Source organism: Egretta garzetta, unplaced genomic scaffold (assembly GCF_000687185.1).
Source record: "Egretta garzetta isolate BGI_Z169 unplaced genomic scaffold, ASM68718v1 scaffold53, whole genome shotgun sequence".
Lineage (NCBI taxonomy): Eukaryota > Metazoa > Chordata > Aves > Pelecaniformes > Ardeidae > Egretta > Egretta garzetta.
Genome location: NW_009259312.1, coordinates 645,986 through 668,298, shown reverse-complemented (window position 1 = coordinate 668,298; position 22,313 = coordinate 645,986). Strand labels below are relative to the sequence as shown.

General features: G+C 39.6%; 1 protein-coding gene across 1 annotated transcript in view; it reads right to left on the bottom strand.

Annotated features, from left to right (window-relative positions):
* Positions 1 to 22,313, bottom strand: part of AFF2 (AF4/FMR2 family member 2) — a 264,367-nt gene that overhangs the window by 66,400 nt on the left and 175,654 nt on the right. Inside the window, exon 11 of the mRNA XM_035891955.1 lies at positions 12,900 to 12,937. Within this exon, the coding sequence (XP_035747848.1) occupies positions 12,900 to 12,937 (38 nt within the window). The remainder of the gene's footprint in view (positions 1 to 12,899; positions 12,938 to 22,313) is intronic.

Genomic DNA, 22,313 nt, shown 5'->3' with positions numbered 1-22,313 from the left:
CCTGCATGCACACACATGCATTCACAAACATACATACTTCACAGGTTTCATAAGAGACCCGTATTTTAATGAGCTCTCATACTATTCAGATTACATTGATTTCTATAAAATGAGTTACTGTAGCTGTGCTAGCATGTATCTAACAGTGTGTTTAATCTACAGAAGTCTAACTACATGTATCTAACACATTATCTGTCACTTGGATGATTTCATTGTGTGTTCATGGGGTGCTAATTGCAAATTTGGAATGCAAATAGTACATAATCTTGTTAAACACATTTCTTTAAGAGGAAGAGATATGCCTTTGATGCATGTCTGCTGCTGTCCCCATTCATTGTAGCTCCAGGTTTTGCTAAGAGGTATAAGCTGATAAAGCCTGTTGGTGCATTTGCTGACGTATCTTATCCTGAATGACATTATCATGGCATATTATATCTAAAAAACCACAAATGCTAAGGACTGGGCATCCCATTGGCAAGACACGAGCATGCCACATGCCAAGATGAGCACACACTCTGTGGAGTTGCAAAGGATTGCTGCTGTGCAAGCTCTGATGGGGATGTCTGTTGAAGTTCTTTGCCACTTTCTTAATAGTCTCTGTTGTCTCTCCTTTCTTGTAAATACACATTAGATTAAAAACAAAGCCTGGAAGTTCCTCCAAGTGAAGCACAAGTGAAGAGCAGCACAAACTCCCTCATCCTAAGAGACAGAGAAGGAAGGTAGAGCAGTGTATGTTCCCCTTCAGCCCCAAAAACTAGCAGATGAGACATTTTGGTTATGTTTTCTACTAAGCAGTCTCCCACTACTTAGTACACTATTGTTTCTAGTAAGCTAAATCAGCAATAAGGTTAAATTAACCTAAAAGAAGTTACTATAAAAAGCAAGCCAAAAAAGTAATCTCCTTCTCTCCAAGATACTTTTCTGGACCATATTTATTTTTCTAAATACAGACAAGAAGAGGTAGTCCTAGTCTCTATCTGTTCCACGCAGCTTTTGAGAGCCTGGACTTTATTGGAAACTGCTCTGTTTATTTCCATTGTTTGAAACACCCTGTGCTGGATTTATTTCCTATTTGCTTAATTTTTGCATACATAAAATTATTTGGTTTGATGCAATTTCTTTATATTTACATCAGCACGATGAGCAAACTCAATCATATATATCCATAAATCCATGAGAATATTAAATAGAAACTTTAATTATTACTTAAGTAATAAACTCTGAGATTACTTAAGTGAAGGCTTAATGGGGCTTAGTGGGGCTTAAGCAGATGATGAAGTATTTTCTGAAACAGGGTTAGTTCCTGAAGACTGATTATAGCTTTTACAACCCTGACTGGGTCTAAAGTGACTGGTACCAAGCTATAACATTTAAGAAGTTGAAGAAATAATATATTCACAGCCTTAGAAACACACTGACTGCACCTGCTTGTTCATGCACATAGTGGCAATGTCATCATTTTGAAGGGAACTGGTTATTCAGTTAAACAAATATATCAAGGGCTAGGAAGAAGAAGAAAAAATATCCAACAGAAGGCTATTTAAAAAAAAATTAAAATCTGTCAAAACCCCATGGAACTCCTCAGTTATAGCTTATCCAAGGTTTTATGGAGGGAAAAAAGCTTGACTCCTTTGAGCCAATACTGTTTACAGTTGCTGCAATGAAAATTCTAATTTTGTGCTCTAATGAACACAAAACGATCCATAGTCAACCTTGGCAAAACTTATAATGACTGTGTAATTGAAGTGACTTTGTCACATTAAAAAAATATTTCACAAAATTGTAGGAAACTGCCAAGAAATAAAACTATGGGATGGGCAGTCTTGGCTATGTGATACAGCCAGCCATATCATCTTTGCTGCTTGGTAAATGTCAGGCTTATAAAGCTGTGAGACATTTGTCTGCCGTCGCTCTTCTTGCAGCATATTAAGACTAATTGTGAATTACAGCAAGTGCTTCATCGTGAATGTGCAACCCAGAATTTACTTTTTAAAAACACTGCTTGTGCTGTTATGCTATCTGGCACAATCTGTACATGTGGAGGGGCTATATGGCAAGTTGTCAGGTCAATCTCAAGGTACAGGTTGTGTGGCACAGGTGGACCTTCAAAGAGTTCCTCCGTTCTGGAAATCTTAGGGAGACAGGGAACCAAAGACAGAACTGAGATCACGGCCCTTTGGGGAGGATATGTCTTCAAGCACTGGCATAGGTAGAAGATTCTCCAAGATACCAGATTTCTCCAGAAATATCCCTGACAGAACTGGCAGACACTTGACGTGCAGGCTCATGCTCACCATGATGCATGTTCTGGGCTGGTTACTCTTGGAGTTTCTCCCCTCCCTTCCTTACACCCTGACCTCCAGAAGGGTCCATGCCTTTGTCCTCCAGTGGGCAAAGCACTTGGCTCCCTCCATCTGCCTGCACAGACATCTCTCTGCTGCCCAGGGACAGCAGCTGAGATGATGGAGAGAGGGCAGGTACCAGGAACGGAGCAGTTCTGCATCAGCAAAGCACGTTAATATTTGATAGCTGCTGTGCTGAAATGCAGAGGGATCAATTAATATCTCAAGTCCAAATTCTCCTCTGATTTAACTCCACTTACACAGAACTTGGCTTTAAATATCATAGTTTTGGTTTCAAATATGACAGAACCAATATTTTCTGTTTACTTAGCACAACAATGACTTCAGCGAGCACCCGGGGTAAGTCCTGTTAGGAATGCCAATGCCATTCCCCAGTGCAATACCAACACTTTTTTTCTGAGCAGCCCTGAATTGGGATTGGGCTCTTAAGGGTCTTTAGGAGAAATAAATAATCTCTACCTGTTTTCACTGTGGTGAGAATTTTTCTAGAGATCAGTATTTCAGAAGACTTTTCACAGTGCTCTTTTACTTGCAAGACAAATCTGATTCGACATGAAGTTCCATTACGAAGAAACTGTTACATGTGATGACACTAGTTATTGAAAATTGAAATGAAGTGAGAGGAAGCTAACACCAACTTGTATGAAATTCTGCCGTCTTTGAATGACACAGGGAACTCAATATATCTAATCATCAAAGTGAAGCCCATTGGGAACTGAACTGCAGTTGTATTGCAGAAGGTTGCTACTTGATTACTAGACCCAAAAGTGCTAAGCCATATGCCACTTATTTCTGTGTCTAAATAGCTTACTATGATTGATACTGAGGGTGGCTCTCCTCTTCACAGTGAAACAATCATGAAGACAACGGGAATTAGGAATCAGAGTACACAGATTATTTTGTACAATCCTAATTTTTAACCCTGTCAGTTCCTGGAGCTTAAGATAATTTATTCTTTAATAAATTCAGTCCACGCTCCTTTTTTCCCCGAGCAGAACACTAGTTTTTGCACAGACCTTGGCTTGCAAGCTGCGTTCAGTATTTTTTCCTCTTGCTACTGTTGGTGTGTGGCCAGACGAGCCTGATTATAAGGGTTCGGTGTTGGCCTTGAGTGTAAAAATTTTTCCTGCTTTCTTCAGAAAGACTTTTTTTCCACCCTCCTTGTGCCAATCTCCTTGATTTTTCTTCCTCACTCATCTGTCTCTCCAAATCAGCCTTTTCCCAGTGCTCCTCCAGACTCCCCACACTCAAAGTCGCTCCAAGGTCAGTGGAGGGCCCCGTACGCGGGCGCTCCACATGTCCCTCCTCCCAGCTGGAGGCAAAACACGCTCTGTTTACAATATGCTCGGTTTCCACTTGACAAGGACTGGAAGCCGCTGCATATATCTGAACTTGGGTCCCACAGTTAGAGAGAGCACAGCGCTGTCAAGATATGGCCCATTTCTACAATTAAAGAGCCAGCAAACTGGCAGGGACTGATGGATGAGCCGATACTTGAATATACATTACATCTTTACATCATTACAATGTGAGAGTTACGCGCCTCAACACAGCCTCGACATCCAATGCAAAACAAAAATCAGGTCCGACATTACAAGCACCCCCACTCCAACTATGCTAATGTCTTCTTTCATCCATGATCTTTGCAAGTCACATAGCGTTACGGTAAAGCGTTCTGCATTTAAAGGAATATCTGCAGCTTCCCTGCCACTATTAATAAAAATATTTAATGCTCTTGTTAGGAGGCGCAATTTGATTACTGAACTGTTATCCAACAAATCCTGAAAACAATTCAAAGTAGATTTCCCTAATATGCCTATTTTTCTATCCTGCCAGAAGGGTTGCTAATGAATTTGCTGCTTGAATGCACAGACAGATTGGGAACTATAACTGTGCTGGCCTGGGCAACATGGCACTGGCACCGAAAACCTATTTGTACCCATGCAAAGTTCTCTCTAGAGTATGTCTCTCATCCAGAGGTGATTTTCCAATAAAATCAGCCTCGATTATTGCAAGCGCAGGAGCAATCCCTGAGGGAGTATATCAGGCAATTCAATACTAGGAAATGTTGTACTAGGCAAAATTAACCTTGTAGCAGTGTTATTTCCTGAAACATTATCTAGCTTTTGCCTTTCTTTCATATTCATTGATCCTAAATGACTGGATTTTTTTTCTACTTCTCTCACTTAGCACCAGATAATTATTTTTTTTTATTTGTATTTAAAAAAAAATGTTTGAAAGACACCTGTTTTTCTTTTATTTCACTTACTCACTGCCAAAGTAAAGGACTGTTTGCTGTATGGCAGGCACCTTTTTTGATATATAAAAGATGATAGCAAGGAGGACCACCTTTATTCTGCCCTATTTTCATGACCCCGCAAGGCAGAGCAAACCTGGGAGGTATATTATCATAAGGCCACAAGCCAGAAAGAGCAATGAAATTCATTCTCCCTTCTCACACCCATGTAAAATTAGGAGAAATTTCAGTGAAACCAGTGGAGTTTTGCAGTCCAAAAAAGAGCAGAGACAGGCCTACAGATTTCAAAGATACTGTTGACATATTCAGTTTAATCCCATTGCCTGGTAGCTTTATCCACTGCCTCTTAGCAGGCTCTCCAAGGCAGGGATCTTCATCCGGAGAGTGTCTAGTACATGCTAGAACCTAAATAAACCATATAGTCATATACCTACACTAGCACTACTTACAGATTTGCTCTGGGTATTTATCTTCCAGCACCACAAAAATGGCACAACAGTGAAATTCAGGGGTATGAGGTCTGAAGCCAGCTATACTGAAACCATCAGAACGGGTACGCCCGTTTATCCCAGGATCAGGCCTTTTCTTCAATTTTGCTAGCATTTGTTGCTTGGTTGCAATATCTTAATTGCTCAGAAGCACATTTTTAAAGCATTAATTTAAAAGAGATCACAGGTAGGTAGAAAGCAGCTGTTACTTAATGCAATGTCCAGAGCAAACACTTAGAATAATTGTTTGAATAAATGCTAAGTAACTTGAAATTAAAAATAATAACCGGAAAGACAAATATAAAATGTAAAATGATCAAAACCACAGTGTGAGTGAGGAGAGAAGAACAGGTATTCCTTTGATCAACAGCCGATACAGGCTAAAACGAAAAAAAAAATGTTGACCTTAACTAACTTTTTTCTGCCAAAAGAAGGAATCAGGCAAAAAAGGGGGTTTTTTTTGGCTCAAACATTCACTTTTTCACAACTTTTAAAAATTGACATAAATTTAATCTTGACAAGCTATATCACAAAGAAGGTGTAAAAATGTTGTTTTGAAAAATAACAAAAGTGACCCAGTTGAAAGGAAAATACTTATTTTTATCCAGCTGCAAGACTCCTGGCAAATTTTACACAAATGTAGTATTAGCTTTGGTCAAGTGGCATATACATGTCTCTGTAAATAAAAATACACAAAAGAGAAGGTTTCTCCATCTGCCTGAAGTTGTGTGCTGGCTCCTGAGCAAGATGCCTGGCTTGGCAGCTGAGTGGCGCCTCATGGCTGGATACAGCCAGCGGTGCTGAGTATCGCCGGTGCGTGCTCAGATTTGTAAAAGATGAGATGAATGAGCTCTCAGAGTCTGTTCATCTCATTGTCTTGTAAGTAAACATTGTACACTACACGGGACGTGTGGTAATTTAACCATCTACTATAAATTATACAATCAAGTCAGAAGCATTTCACTATAAAAATGTGTTGCACCCGTTTGAAAAATGTGTGTTCTCTCTAGGTACCTGTTGTGGTGGTAGCTGAAAACCTTAATAAAGCACAAACTATTTTATATTTCAGGACTTAGCCAATGTGACTCATTTGTACAGTTTTAAGTCCAAACAAACTGCTAGTCAACTAAATTATAACTTATTACCACAGGCTACAGACTTTTAATACATTCTGTGGTTGGAACAGGACTGATTTACTGTTTTGGGCCCTGCCAGTAGTTATCATGCATCATTTCCCTAGAAATAAAAATAGCCCTACTGTGGTTATCCTTTGGACTGATAAAAATATATCTAACAAGATGTGTCAGAGGAACAAATTCAGAAAATAAAGGTAAAATATGAAATAGACTTATTATTTTATGTCCAAAGTACTACATCTTCCAGCTGCTGTGATGACTTTGGAATAAAGCAAAAGGTACTGCAAAAAGGAAAAAAAGATCTAAAGGGGCAATTGAGCTCTGATAAAACCACATGGGGATAGCTGAATTGTCAGAGCTTTGCAAGAGTCAAAATTTACATAAAAATCAGTATTTAGGGATTAATGTGATATCATCAAAAAGGATTTAATATGTACGTTTCTTTGCAAACAGTTTAAAAGCAGCAGTTTCATAATCCATTTCCAACACTAACCTTTAACTTGTAGGAGTAAAATAATCCTTTGCAACATTTCTAGAGTTCACGTTCTGCTGAGGAAATGTAGCCCCCGAAATAAAATTCACTGGAACCCAACAGTAGCATATGCATAGTGGGTTTCATAGTTTCATACTCCAGGTGCCGACCCTGCTGTGGGTACTGCACGTCTGTACAGACCCAGCTGGCAGATTCAGTGGCATTTGGGGTTTTTGTGAATTTTTTGAGGGACTTTATTGCTGGTGTAATAAACTGACCCTATTGACCGAACTCTGCACTTGTGTAGATGCCTAAGTGGACAGCCTAGGAGGATCAGGGGCTAAAGAACATTGTCTGTAATTGCCTGTAAGCAGGCTTTTTCCTGGATTTCTACTGGGGATTTGAGTGCTTTCACATGCTAGACTTAAAGTATTAAAACATAAATATGAATGGATTTCTCTGAGAATGAATATGGGCAGGCAGTTTAGGCACTATATTGTAATGGATTTGTAGAACTAATTGAATTGGTGCTGGCTGATTTAGTAGTTTGCCAGAAATAGTCTGAGGAGAAACAATGGGAAGGAAGGTTTAGAAGCAGAGACTACCAGGTGGCAGTGTGGAAATTGCTTGGGAGTTTTACTGAGACTAAGAGTTATAGCAGGTTTGGGTTTTTTGTTTCTTTAAAAGTGGTTTAAATCCTTTAGCAAATGTCCTTTAGGTACACATACACAAATGTCCATAGGTACCTATGGTCCATAGCAGGTGCCTATCTGTACATATATATATACATCCATATATGTATAGGTGGCCATCCTCCCCTACAGTTATCCATGAATGGAAGGCTTTTTCAACCTAGCCATGACACACTTTTTTTCTTCTTCTTTTTTAAATACAGGACAGGAGATATCCTGCAGTGGAAGAGCTGAGCATGCGTACCAACGGCACATTGTCCCTTTCGTACCTCTATTGGTTACAAGTGCCTGATTTGACTGGTTAAAAGGAAACCAACCTTCAGACCTAGCCCACTGGCCTGCACTTTTGCCAACGGGAGCAAAAGATCTGTTTATGGTTACTGCTATTGCAGCATACATTAACTAACCCTTGGAGTCTGACCTGCATGCCCTCCCACTTAGTGAGTCAATAAGAAAATCCTCTGGCTCTGCATGACTTTCTTAGACCTCAGACCTTCCATGCAGAATAAGGTCTATCCAGGGAGGGAAAAACAAGGTGCCACTGCAGCTGGTAAAACAAAGATATTTTTAAAGTGCAGTCAGTAGAAACAGTCACTCCTATTCCATGTATAATCAAGGATGAAAAGGCCACGAAAAATACCACTGCGCTTTGCAAATGAGAGGTCAATTGAAATGTCAAGTTATCAGATGTTAATGGATTGCATTTCCAATGATGGTTGGGACAGAAAACCGTACCAAGTCAAGTCAGATGCCCTTCTGAGGAGAAGATGAATTTTATGGTAGGAAAAGACAATAAACACCAAAAGTCTTTCTGGTTAACAAACTTGTGGCTGATGGAAAACAAATATATTTTGAAAATATAAAAAGCATCGGGATTTTAACACAAGCTACAATCCCAAAACATGTATCTGGAAGTCATTAAATCTGCAGCAAATTTAAGCATATGCAGGTGTTTGGGGAAAATGCCATTGCTTTCTATTGAAGATTTTTAAAGGGACTATAAAAGAAGGGAGTATAAAGGACACTCGAGGAAGGCAATGTTTTCTTCCCTGAAGCAAGAAGTCAGTTCCAATATTCTCACAGTTCTACAGCAGTTCACGGACTACACGGACCACTCTTAAAAACATTCATTTTCCATTTAAAAAAATCTAATTTCCCTCTTACAAAACTGTTGTATTTTGTAGTGTTGGATGACATCAGGTTTTACCCAAATCATTCTTTCACTTGCCCACATTTTCCCAGGGAATCCATTTGGCCATTTTCATAAATGACTGCAATCTGAGGCATTTGTTTAGAGTGACATTATATCCAGTCCTTAGTCCAAAGGGCATTGCCATGGAAAGAACTCATCTCTTTAATATGGGAAACAGTGAAAAGAAAGTAGCTATCTTCCTAACTGCTGTCTCGGCCCAACCAGTAGACACACAGCCTTCCTTTCCCAATTGCAGAGAGACTTGCCTTGTGTCTATATTAGCTCACTGGTGGGCTCACACACTGAGAGGGAAAACAGCATTACCAGTGGCTTTTGAGTAAGAAGACTCCTTGGTCTATGGGACAGAGATATGTAATATCAGGAATGAAGAACAGTGAGTAATCAATTGCGCTTTTGTGTAAGAATAACCACTTGCATGGATTCCAGTGAATATATGAGGAAAGGGGTTTAAAACAAACAAAAGACTATTTTTTTCACAGTGCCACAGGATGTTGTAGGAACAAGAAGTATAAATGGATTTGAAAAGAGATTTTGCATGGACGATAAGACCATTGGCACCTCCTGAACACAGGACGTGCAGTTATGGAAGTGTAAAAAGCTGCGTGCAGGCAGGTGGGAGGGCACTCCCAGTGGATGATGCCTCTGCAAGTGCTCTTCTTCTTCCCCCACCTTCTGCCACTGGCAGAGATAAAGCACTGGGTTGGTTGGCCTTCAGTCTACATTAATGTACAGGCTTCCAAACCAAGTGTGTTTGTACTTGAGAGTGAGGCCTAACCCTGACTGTGCCTGGATCTGAGGGGATCCTGCAGCTCAACCCACTGATAAAAGACAAGTGATGTGGCCCAAGTCAACATGAACGTGATTCCTCAAGGCCCTATGCTGATGTGAGCTCTCATTGCCTACCCAAGCCTGGAAAAAAATCTGGGAAGAATAATCATCAGCTGGGTTTCAGAACAAAGCTACTCTTGAATTTTAATGTTATTGCTCTTTTCCCCCTCTTCCATCAAATCACAGGGTATAGAATATTATTTCCTCTGGATGTGTCCTAATTCAAAACCACTTCTCATGTAACAGCTCTTTAGAAAATGTAAGCCTTCCACAGGGTAAACTTGTTTAAGTCATGTTACCTCTTTCAGACTCAGGGATAGGAAAGAGCATAAGGACCAGGAACTAAGTAAGAAAGTATCTAGGACTTTGCATCGAGGAAATACCTTTTCTGCTACAGACTCACAATCTAAATATGGATAAAACCAATGGGAGAAAGCAAGTGCTCCTTATATGACAAGGACAGGAAAGGATAAATAAGTTAAATGTAATGGATTCTGCAGTTTGGGGACCACCTTGGTGCCACATACGGACAGAAAAGGGTCTTACTATTCTGGAAAAGCAACCGCACTATTTCCACCCCCCCCCCCCCCCCCCCCCCCCAAAAAAAAATAATCAGTTCTGCAGACACAGAGACTTCTCAGTTATTTTCTGTGTACTTATTTATAGTAATATTGTGCCAGATGACTCTACCAATACATAAAGATGAGTTCCTATGGATGTGTTGTCTTGCAGAACTACAAGCAACATAGAACTGAGACCAAGCCTTCTGAAGGAGCTCAATGCCATCTGCATCTACCTTGGCCATCAGAAGTTCACAGCAGTTAGTCTAAGCACCTATAGACACCTGGATGTTAAGAAATCAGGTGCTTGGCTGCCTTATTTGAACTGTAGTAAGGAAACTTCCTTGGTTTTTTCCCTCCGTAAGTGTTTTAGTGCTGGAGAGATTCAACAGAACAAAAAAGAACAGTGAACTTCCTCCTGAACATGAAACCAGCAACATTAATAAACTGAGCAATGGAAAGTAAACAGACCATTTCTACAGAAGTCTTCATCATGTTCCTAAACTAATGTTAAATAGTGGCACTATTAGGCCCCGTCCAAGGACTCTAAATAAACCATAGTCTTTAAAAGGAATTATTTCTGATTCCAGTTTTGGGACACAGGAACTATGTCAGCGCAATGTAAAAACACGGAAAATTTTTATGCTAATGACAACTGCGAATATTTTATATATATATATTTATATATGTAAAAAAAAATATATATTGTAAAATATGTCAAATGTAGTAAGATTCAACTCAACTTATTAGTGCATGGCTTTTAGCCAAAAGCAATTCACATTTGCAGAAGTGTACTATCACATATGTCTTAATAACAGAAATGTGTTTTTAAAAATGTATGTGATAAGTCACATATGGTAGAAGGAATCTGTACAGCTTTCAGCCCTTATGACAATGGAAGCTACTAACTTTATTTTGCATAGCTGAAGAACATTAAAATTCAAGTGAAATTCTCTTTGACATTTGAGAGCTGCAAAAGCAACGACTAAAAGCTAGAGAAGCCTGAGCTGTACTAAGCGTGGCTGTGACACGTATATAAATGCAATCCATATCTACTATTGCTATCTTAAAGGCACTGTTCTTACTTTTGCCCTGAGAGGTAATCTTTCAGCATACAATCATGATTGTATACAGGTACCTTAAATAGTTACATGTCCCTGAAAAATACTAGGCAGATTTCTCAGCTGTTTTGTTATGCAGAGTGTAATTAATATGTATAACAGATTCCCTAGGGTACTAATTGAAGCTGCCACCATGAACATAGTCAAAGAGAAGTTAAACAACCAGTTGGGGGAAACATGACAGGGTGAAATATGCACATGTAGGTGGAAAGAGGGAGACTGTCCATCTGGCCTTCTTCCGTTCCAAAATGTTACACTTGCTCAATTCTTTCTGGTGGATTAATTGCACATCAGTGTCACATACATGCTGTTTAATAACTGCAAGGCTCAATATCTCCATTATATGTGGGAAAAACTCAATTCAGATGAGCCATTCCTGAGAATTTGACTCAAAATACCTTTTAAAAAGTGAATGAATGATAAATGATTATTTTGGAGTCATTCCCCAGGACTCTCATCACCTTGCAGCTCCTGGATCCTCTAGAATGTGAGGTGAAAACACAGCTCATTTCACACTCGCTATTAAACAAGCACCAGCTAACAATGACTTTAATTCAGCTTGCACTGAATCTGAACTAGCCCTATAGGCAAGAAAGGTCCCTTGTCTTATTAGAAGTTTCATGTACTATCAGGTCCCTGCTGGATCCCATTTCTAATTTTTATCAGATTGAATGAAACATAAAGAGGGAGTGATTTATGACTATCTTGCATCTTGCCTAATCACTCCAAGCAGTTTTCATACACATTTTGCGTTCTCTTTATAAGGTGTAAATGACTATACATGATGGAAGCCAAGTGAGAAGTAGAACTGTGTTCTCTTGTTATGTGTGCTAAAGCACAATGATTTGTGAGTCCTGTCAGTGCATGTTCTTACAAATACAAACCCACTCCAGCCCAAAAGCCAGCATGATCATCAAACTACTATAAGAATAGGAACATTTCCTCTGTCTGTAACAGGAATATACAGTTACTGGGACTTAGCTAAACTGCAATGATCACCTACTGAAGCTAAAAATATGTGTTTTATTGGTACATAAGAGCCCATTAAGACTGAAGTATTCAGTATTTAAACCACTGATTGCTGGTAGCTCTAACTGAAAATGCCTTTTCTCAAAGAGCCAGGACATCTATATAGCAACTTTCTTAATTCAATGATATATGGTTGAGTGTTGCTGCTAGTGCCCTAAGATTTAAGAACTTCTCATAAAATGCCCTGGAAATTGCTCCCTGGTAGCTTGCTCATCCTTCACAGAGCCCTACTGTAAAGAGCGGAACCATACGTGTGTGTATGGTGTGAGAGAGATGCACACACAGAGTGAGAAAGAGCTCTTCATCAACGGGATGGCGAAGCCTTGATACATAGGTGCAAAATATTCCCATGTGTCTAGAAATCATTTGGCACATTTCTAGTTATTTCCCCCCGTCAGACCTTCTCAAGGATTGCAATTAAAAATCATAATCTTTTTAGCATGTACAAACCTCCCCAAGGCTAGAAGCACTATGTATTGAGTATGATTGTGATATTATTTGGCAGCTATTCATAGACAACATATTAATTTATGGAAACTGGATGAAACTTGGGGAGTGCAATCATTGGGACACATTGAAAGCTTTCCTCAATGATACTGACCTTTTTATAGCTATGATTAGGGGCAACTTGAATTCTATTATCTCTTTCATCGCCCTTCTTACTCTCCTAGTCTTTTTAATGATTGTACGCAAGAACTTTGTTAAACTTGCATTTTCAAATTGATATAAAAAGAACTTACTTTACAGGAATGTTTCTCAATTTTGTCTTTTCAGCAGCCTGTAAACAGAAGAGGGGTGGGGGAGACAAACAATTAAGTGACACACCAAAGCACAACCAAGCCACGAGCAAACGTCAACCCATGGAGGCTCTTCAGAAGCGCACAGCCAGGCAGCCTGCCATGACCGGGGCAGAGGGCTGCCGGAGCGGACCCTGTCAGAGAGATAGCGCGGCAGGTTTTAAATACTCCTGCCCCAGTTTGCGGTATCAGTGCGGTTTGTTTATGTTTAATGGCCACGAGTGTTTAGGAACCGCTCATTCAGGGCGATTGCTTCATTTCCCGCTCTGAGGTCTGGCCCCTTTGTCACAAGCTATCTGTCCTTATCTGGAACAAGAACAACAACAGGAAAAAATAAAGGGAAGAACGGACTCCGTTTCCAAAACAGTTTTTATTCGCCAACAGCAGAAAAGGGCAAGGGATGACCAAATGTTCAAATCAATTTCCTCTTGTGAAACCTTTGAGAAAACACACTCCAAATCATCTACATGAGTAAATCTTTGGGCCTCTCGGCCTGTACCACCTCAGGCCTGGAGCCTGGTTCCAGTTTATTGCTGAACCCATTGATCTGTGTACAGTCCATTTATCATTCATGAAAAGAGCCAGTGATCTTCACAGTATATTAGAAGAAACAACTCAGATCATCTGTCAACGGCCCTCTTATTTCTGTTTCCCTCTCCACGGGGATTTCATCTCCTTCGATTCTTCTTGAATTAAAATGTTGCTAAGCAACACAGCTGGGGGCACCAATGGCAGAGCCGCGCCAGTCTATCACACTGGTTAAGCTGCTCGAGATTTTAGTGGAGATTTTTTTTTTTTTTTAATGCTTCTGTGGCATAATTATGTAATCTGAACCAACCTTGCATCCCCCCTCTGATTTTTTTCACAATAGGTAAATAACGTTTTAACACAAGAGGGCTTGAAATATCACCTTCTGATAAACTGGTGTTGTCATATCATTTCAGAGAATTCCTCCTAGCGTTTGCAGAACCAGACTGTAATAGATTTAAATGTGGAGAGCGGTCAGATGGTTAGTGAGATTACAAGCACGGGTAGCGGTGAAAGGCAGAATTAAGACAACTGATCCACAAACCTAAGGAAAGTTTTAGTGCTTAATTACCTTCAGAAATATTTTTACAAAGCCTACCAAAATTGAAAAGAAGTGTTTTGGTGAGGAACTTCAACCTCTGCTATGCTTACAGATGGGAATAAAATGGTTCCCACATAGGAACTGCTAATATTAGTGGTCCTGAAAAATGCTCACATAAACCCTTTAGGAATTAAATCCTTTATGAAAACTGACTCACTCTTGAAACCTCTAGGACCTGCACAACTGGGTTCCAAATTTTGCCAGAATGAGTTTTCCTTTGGGCTCTACAATGGCACTAGTTTTTAAAAATACCTGCTGTTTTGGCACTTTTGCCTGCAATCACAGAAAAGATAAAATTTGTGTTTAAGTCCAGGGAAACCCCTAATAATGAGTTTAAAATTGGGGAGAAAGAATTAGAGCTTGTGAGAGCTGAGATGGGGTAACAGCAATCCTCTGGGCGGGCTCCCAGTGTGCAGAGAAAAATGTCTTTGTTTCATTTGGATTATATTTTCCATCTAAAGAATAAATCAATGAATACACAATAGGAAACAATTATATTAATTGTACAGTCGGATTGCTAAATAAAACACTTAAACCTCAGGAAATGCTAAACTTAAGATCGCACAAGTATGTGTTACAGACTCAAACCTAATTATGGCCTCTCAAACAAGCCTATGATGAAATGGGGTCCCTGCCTCATTAGTGAGATAATGTGAGTTGCGCCTCATTCCAGTGATACTCTCCCAAATCTCCCTTTTTCAGCTGCCATGTGCTAATGCAGAGTCAGAAGCATGTTATTAAGAAATCTTTCTGAGTAATAAACTACATGTAACAACACACAAATGCTTAATTTTAAATGGATTAAAACACCATCAAAAATGGCATTTCAGTTTCCCAAGCTTCCCACTAAATGCCAAGTTTCAGTCCCATCCTGCAGGGAACTAAAATTATTTTTAAAGCTCATAAACAGCCCTCCATGATGGCAGAAGTTTTTTTGACTGTACAGTGATATTTTGCTTAACCTTTCTACATACCAAATAGCTGGACTATAACAATTCTGAGTTCAAGCATGTGAAACTTGCATCTAAATCATTTTTTTTTCCCCCTGAATTATTCAAAAATCACTACACAAAAACTGATAGCAAAATACAGATAAAGAAAAGAAAACAGAAGAGGGGAGAGTGTCTAGGATTACAAGTAAATAATAATAATGCAGTCAATTCTAACACAAAGGGAAGCAGAAGATATTCTGGAGAGCATGTGTGTGATGGTGTGAGCTAAACTGTTTACATGAAAGATTAAAGAAGATGAAGATATTTCAGGGAGTGAGAACTGGCAATGTCAAAGTAATAGAATATTAAAGAGCACTGTCTAAACTGGATGTTTGATTTTTGACTACTTGGCTACACTGATGGCAACTGCTTACCCTGAAAGAAACATGGTAGCTTTAGGAAGAAAGAATTATCGATATATTCTATTTTCTTGGGCCATGAACGTTCTAGCACATATCTTTCCTTAGATTTTTACGTGGTGAATTTCCACATTTTTTTCCCTTTGCTACTGGGAGAAGGCACTTTCCTAACTCTTAAGAAAAGGCACATGCTGGAGGGACGGTGTCCTTCATACACATGCTCGCTCATACAGAGCTTTAAACAAATATTGCAAATGCTCAGGATACTCTACATGCCAGCCTAGTTTAATGTTGGATGATCAAGCAACTGGTCATTTCGTATTACAGATGATTCAGTTTGCCTCTGAGTGGGACCACAGTGATGTTAAACACAGCACAGAATACATGTCAGGGATTCCGCCTGAGAAAGAAATGCAGGATCTGGCCTGCTTTTATTTGTCTTATAGGTGTTGCTCATTCATTTTTCAAAGCATATTTGTTGCGATATCATGAGCATGCCCAGTGGCAGAAGATAAAGGAAGGCAAAATCAAAGTGACATTGAGTAACTCTACACATTAAGCTTTGAAGCAGGAACATATTGTTTGAAAATATTTGGTGTGCAGCAGGTCTGTCAATTAGAGCTAATTATTTTTCTCTGATCAGGAAGAATGTAATCTTATTTTAGGCAGGTTTCTTTGAAATGTATGTCTTTTATATAACTTCATTATAGGAAAATACTTCTTCCAAATTACTTTTTTTTCTGGGCAGCTTAGCTATTGACTCAAATTGTCTATGTTGAGTAGTTGTCTCTGCTTTGATAATTAACTTTTGATCATTACTGAATTTAGCAGCTCTAGTCAGATGTGTTCTTATCCATCCTCCTCAACTATTTCAGTGTTCATCGCCTTTAATCTTTGAACAAAATGATCTCATTGAGCCTCCATCAGCCTCGCTACTCAGTTAATAATTCCTGTTTCTCATCTTCATGACAGAGTTTCATTTGTTTTAGACTTGATGAGAGCTTTTGATTATTAATTTAAGACATTTCAAAGACAAACATGTTTTAAGAGTTATTTTTTTATCTTATATTCCTAGGCCTTTACAAATAAGAAACTGGTTTTACCTCCATGATGATTCCTAAACTTCATGTATTAAAAGTACTATCAAGAAACAGAGCAGGTAGGAGGTCCCTAAACCATGACACATGAGCCCTGGGTGGGAGCTGATGCTGCAAAAGATTGGAATGAAATTGGACTGGTAAAATGTAATATTCAATGGGTGTTAGGAGAATTACATCATGGGACCTTTGCTAATTTTGTGCTTGAAAATATGCATTAAAATAATTTAGGATGATTAGAAAATGAAAGGCAGAGTGAACAAGACAATCATTCTACTTTAATTTGTAATTTCCTTCTGATTTTCTTTTTACAATTATGGCCTTTCTGTAATTGTGCCTCTGCTCTCTAGACCTTATTTCAAGAGCTGACTCTAGTGTTGAATAAGAAGGAAGAAGATGAAGAATACAAGAAAAACAGCAAGATACAGAGGATCATCTGTCAGAGAGTATTTGCCCTGGGATGTTTTCCCACGACTTTTGTAACTGTGAATGACTCCTACCACTTATGTTGTATTACACCTGATTTTGACACTAGTTATTTCAGGATTAGTTCAAGAACCACCTGCACTGTGCTTTACTTGATCTGCAGGGTGGATATACCCATGAACTTATTTTGTTAGCTGGTATTTAACTGTTACAGAAAAGATTAAAGATGAGAATAAGCACAAACTGCTTCTAGATTGTGCACAAGGACCGCAAAATGTGAAAAAGGATGGTTTTCTTTGTCACTATCAGTTATCAATTCTGCTGCTGCAAATCTGACTTAGGTTAATCTCCCACTTTCTAACCAGCACTGTATGCTTGGGTGAATAGCTCAGCAACTTAATACAAATAAGTTTACAACCCACCATGCCGTTCTCCTGTCCTGTATATATAGAAGAGACTCCTTGGAGACCCAGTTCAACAATCCAATAATGAAGTTATACCATGCTCTTATATATACAGAAGGCCTTACCTATGATCCTAACCAAACCCCACTGTATTGTGCTCTGATTCTGCAATGGTACAGTTAGTGCTAACCATGACTTCCTGTGGAGCAGGAGAATATAGTGTGCAGCAAACAAACCGTCTGGAATTGTGCTGGGAATCAGAAAGCCCAAACTCGAGGGCTGAAGGATTAGTATGTGATGACACATGCATAAATATGTGTGTTGTGTTGCTTTTTTTCCTTCTTTACTTCATTGGTTACACTCTCCTCTACCTGCCCCCTAATGTCAACAGAGGAGATTGTATTTCTTGCTTGCTAATTGCCTTTGACGTGAAGTTGGCAACCTTGTATTTGAGATTCTGTGTGTGATATTCTGGGTCAGTCTCACCTCGAGGACAAAAAGCCCAATGTTATTTTATCTAGGACCAAAAACAATGCAGAAGATACTCTCCTCATCATGTTGTATTTTTTAAAAATGAGTATTTTCCCTTCAGAAGCCAAACATGTGGGATGGATCAGCTAAGATCCATTTTTTGAAATATCAAGTCACCAAGCATGTGGTATCTACGAATCAGAACGGTTCATTGAACTCTCGCTGTGTATGAACCACAGAGAGCTTCTCATCATTGCTTTGAGCAATGCAGTAACCTTCATGGCTTCACAGAGAGATGCTCAAGAATACTTGAAATACTGGAAATTTAATTTCAATTGGTGCAGTGGAGGCTGGGTAAAATGAAAAACAGAGTTTAAGTGACCAAATCTGAAACAGTCTGCCTGTGGGTTAGGAGTCACCTTCATCCTTGATGTAAGTGAACTGCTTTTAATTGAGCAACAACATAGATATATTTGGGCTTCTTTCAGCATTTTTTCCCAAATCCCTATGTTTCCATGAGGCTAATGATGGCAAACTAAGGAAGTGTGCAATGAAAAATGTGGCCACTTCCCATTCTTGAAGGATTATTCCATATTTTTTTAGAAAACGGAGAAAAGAGCTACACACACTGAGTCCATACTACACTCTAAGCTTGTTGCTTGTGTAGACATATCTGAGCTGGTTTTAAATTAGCTGGTGTGGGTACCATGAACATTGTTGCTTTTGTTGCCCAGTCTTCAGTTTACTCTGTGTCTTAGGTGAACTTTACAATACAAACTGTTATGGCTATCTGCCAGCGAACGGACTTATTTCAAAGGCATCTCACATAACACGTATGCTTATTTTAGGGCTTTAGTACCAACGTACCTTGACAGAAGAGGCTTGAAGCAGTGCCTTCCTTCCCCAATTACTTTGATATATGCTGGATTCTTTAAAAAATGCTTTTGATGGGAAGTTGCTAATTGTACTAATTTTAACTCCTCCATCCAACAAAGGAGAAATTGTAATATGACATTACAAATTCTACTGATTCTACTTTTGTAGTCCTACAAAACATTGTCGAGTTGCTTTACAAATGATAATCAATGTCTCATTAAGTCTAGTAGATTTAAATGCTCTGACAATACTGATTGACTTGGTCATTGCAGAGTTGTAGGACAGAGGACAGAACTCCTGGCTAGAGCTAGGCCTGATTTTTCATAAGAATTGTTTTATTTGGAAAACAAATACACAGCCCTCGTGACAGAAAAAGCTGGGAAAATAGTACTGAATGGTTCACGCTTAAGAAAAAAGTTCTAAATTAAAATTCTGGTTTGAAACATCATTTCCTAGCAAATAATTTGTTACAAATTCATTACAAATGGCCTAGGCTTAGTGGGTGATAATCCTATTGTGAAAATATAAAACATCTAGCTAGGAATAAAACGCAGTATTTGTCGTTGTCTTCTTTACTGATGATTTTTCTAAAATGTGTGTCTGGTTCAACCCTCCAGATGGCTAATAAATAAAAAAACTCCATTCTTTGCTGGGTTTACTCCATAGCTGCATTTCAACATGCTAATCACATGATTAAAAATCTTGAGGAGGCAAAAGAAACAGAGAAAAGGTCAAGAAACTTTAATAAGAGTAACAAAAAGTATTCTCTAAACTTCCCTCAAGAAACAAGCAGCAAAAGGCAAGATTCAATGCACATCCTGTGGCCTCACTGTGCAGCTGCAGACAGTCTCCATAATCTGTGTATTCCTCAGTTTCCCAAGAAAAGGAGAGTAATTCTTTGTATCTCCATCCCTGAAACACACCTGAACAGTGCAGATATCTTGAGGTCTTATAATGAGGCGCACTTTTAGTGTGCAATGCCCGATTGTTATTTTTGCAACGTTCACACGAGTTATAACTTGCTGCATCAAAATGGAAAGGAGGATAGGCAGACGGCTCGGAAACAGCCCTTTGTACCCCTGCTCATTTGCAGTTTGCGCCCTTAGATTTTCCTTTGTGGCAAAGGCCTTTATCTCATTCCTTCAGGAGCCCAACCTATCCTTAGTCTCTTCCCTACTCTAAATCAATGAATTGTTCCCGAGACTTGAGAAGCAAAAGGGCAGAGTAAAAGACTGCCAGCAGTGGCAGTTCTGGGAAGATGTGAATTGATGTTGCTATTGTTCATGCCACCCATTTATTTCCTGTGCAGGACTAAAGGCTTTAAGGATTTTAACTTATACTGAACATTACATCTATACAGAATGTTAAAACTATTACAAACAGGCAGGAGAGGTAACAGAGGTAAACACACATGAAATAACTCTTTGCTGATCTTGGTCAGCACAGCTTTAGCACATTGCTCAGATGACTTAGCCAATTACTAAATTACACAGCTCCAAAAATTATACTTAATAGCATTGCCATGAAATTGGTAATTTTGTAAAGCAGGCACGCTCTCTGTAGAGCACCCTGCTCAAATCAATTGCACTGTCACACGGTAGTCCTGACCTGTCCCTGGGAGCAGGCAGAAGGTCTGTTATGGGAAGATTCATCCTGCCAGCGCAGACTGGAGCACCTCCAACCCCAGCAAACCTTGCATAATTCATTGTAAGAAAAACTAAGGTGTTTAGTTCTCATTACTGTTCTCCTTCTGGAATACCTCCAGGGGAGATCAACTTTCACTCCTTTTCCCCCTTATTCTGGCTGACAGAAGCTAATTACTGGATTTATCATGCCCTTTTCATCACCTACTTTACACTTGTTCTGGCCACCTGTGAGTGCCTCCTTCAGACTTCTGCAGCACTGCCTCCCAGTCTCAAAGCCAGCACTAGCACTATCCTCCACTGGTGTAAAAAACTCCCAAGTATTTAGATTTTGAAGTTCACAGACAGTTCCTTGGGCTTTTACAAAAGAGAGACACTGCAGATGGCCAGCATAAGAAAGCCAGACATTTTCTTTACCAAAATGCTTCACATGGCATTCATGATAAAAATCACACTCTCCTCTTGAGGAGAAAAGGGAGATAAATGTTTCCTGTGTGGTTGGATTAGTGAGCGTTGAGCACTGAGATGGCCTGCAGATATCATAGACTTCAGATTTATTTTTATAGGACAGTATGGTCAAGTCTGGCTTTTCTTTTAACAACAACCATGCTGGTGTCAATCAATTATCTCACCTGCTGCTGCCTCTGCTTGCTGCCAACGCAGCACAGGGCTTTTGCATATGTGGCATACATAGCAAGAGGCCCTGGGGAAATATGGTTTTCCTCCACGCTTATAATAAAGACTCCTCTACAAAAAAAAATGTGCGCAGAAGCAAGCATACACACAGAGTACCTGGCCTGGCCTGTGGACTGACAGCTGCATCTCCCTCCTCCTCCCACCCCAAAAAGGCTGGCAGATCTCCAGCAACTGGTCCTTATGGCTGTACAGAAGAATAACTGGCCTTTCCACCTCCACTTAACTAGTGATGGAGGCAGCAGGTCTTTTTAAAGCTTCTCCTTCAGGTGAATGATGTCTCATGGTATGGCTGACAGAGCCTGGCTGCTGCAGGTTGGTGGCATGAAAAACTAAACCCAAGAGAAGCGCCTGTTTAAGAGACCGCCGAGAGGCTGTGAAGTGCCTGCTTACTTGTGGGGAAGTGAGGGGACAACTTCTTGCAGCTGCATTTATCCATCTTTTCAACTAAGGCATTTCATTCCCCATTTGTTGGGGCTGCCTGCCTGCCAGTATTTTCTTTTCCTGTATTATTTTCTCTACTGCAGTGGAGGGTTTTTGAGACACTGAGCTGCCACTGCATATGAGGCAACCCATGGAAAAGGCAAGGCAGTAGGAGGAACGGGGCTCCTCCAGCTCCTGGGCTGGTCTGGGCGGCTGCTGCCCCAGGACCCATGTAAGAGCACGGCCGCAACCTGCAGGGGCAAACTTACTGTTGTGGATCCACAGTGCCGTGCTCTCTACAGAAACCGTTTGTCCCGAGGGCTGTATTAATCCCCTTCCTCACTGGTGGATGACCCCACAATAACAACATGTGTGGAAACAATTACATGAGATTCTGTGAATTTGAACAAGTTAAAAGCTTTTGATAACACTGTATTTTAGTGGTGTGCCATGTTTTTCGCTCATAACTGTAGCAAGCTCAGTCCAAATCTCAGAGTGGCTACTGAAAGCTTCTGCTGACAATAAACAAATATATGATATGAACCACATCATTACCATGTGAATTATGACCTTAGACGTGTCAGCCATCAAATCTCTTATTACCAAAGATTTGTCTAACAGAAATTGGAGTATTCATTTTGCACAGTTGATATATGGTTGTTTCAACTAGTGTTGTGCAGAATAAAATAATTTGAATATCAATTAAAATGGACTGAGGTAGCAAGAAGAGACGTATCTTCATGAAAGGATTTTTCATGGTTATAGACTGACAAGGTTGGAGAATGACTGTATTATCCTAAGAGCTCCTGTTTTCATTAATGACTTAATGAAAACATTTCCCTAC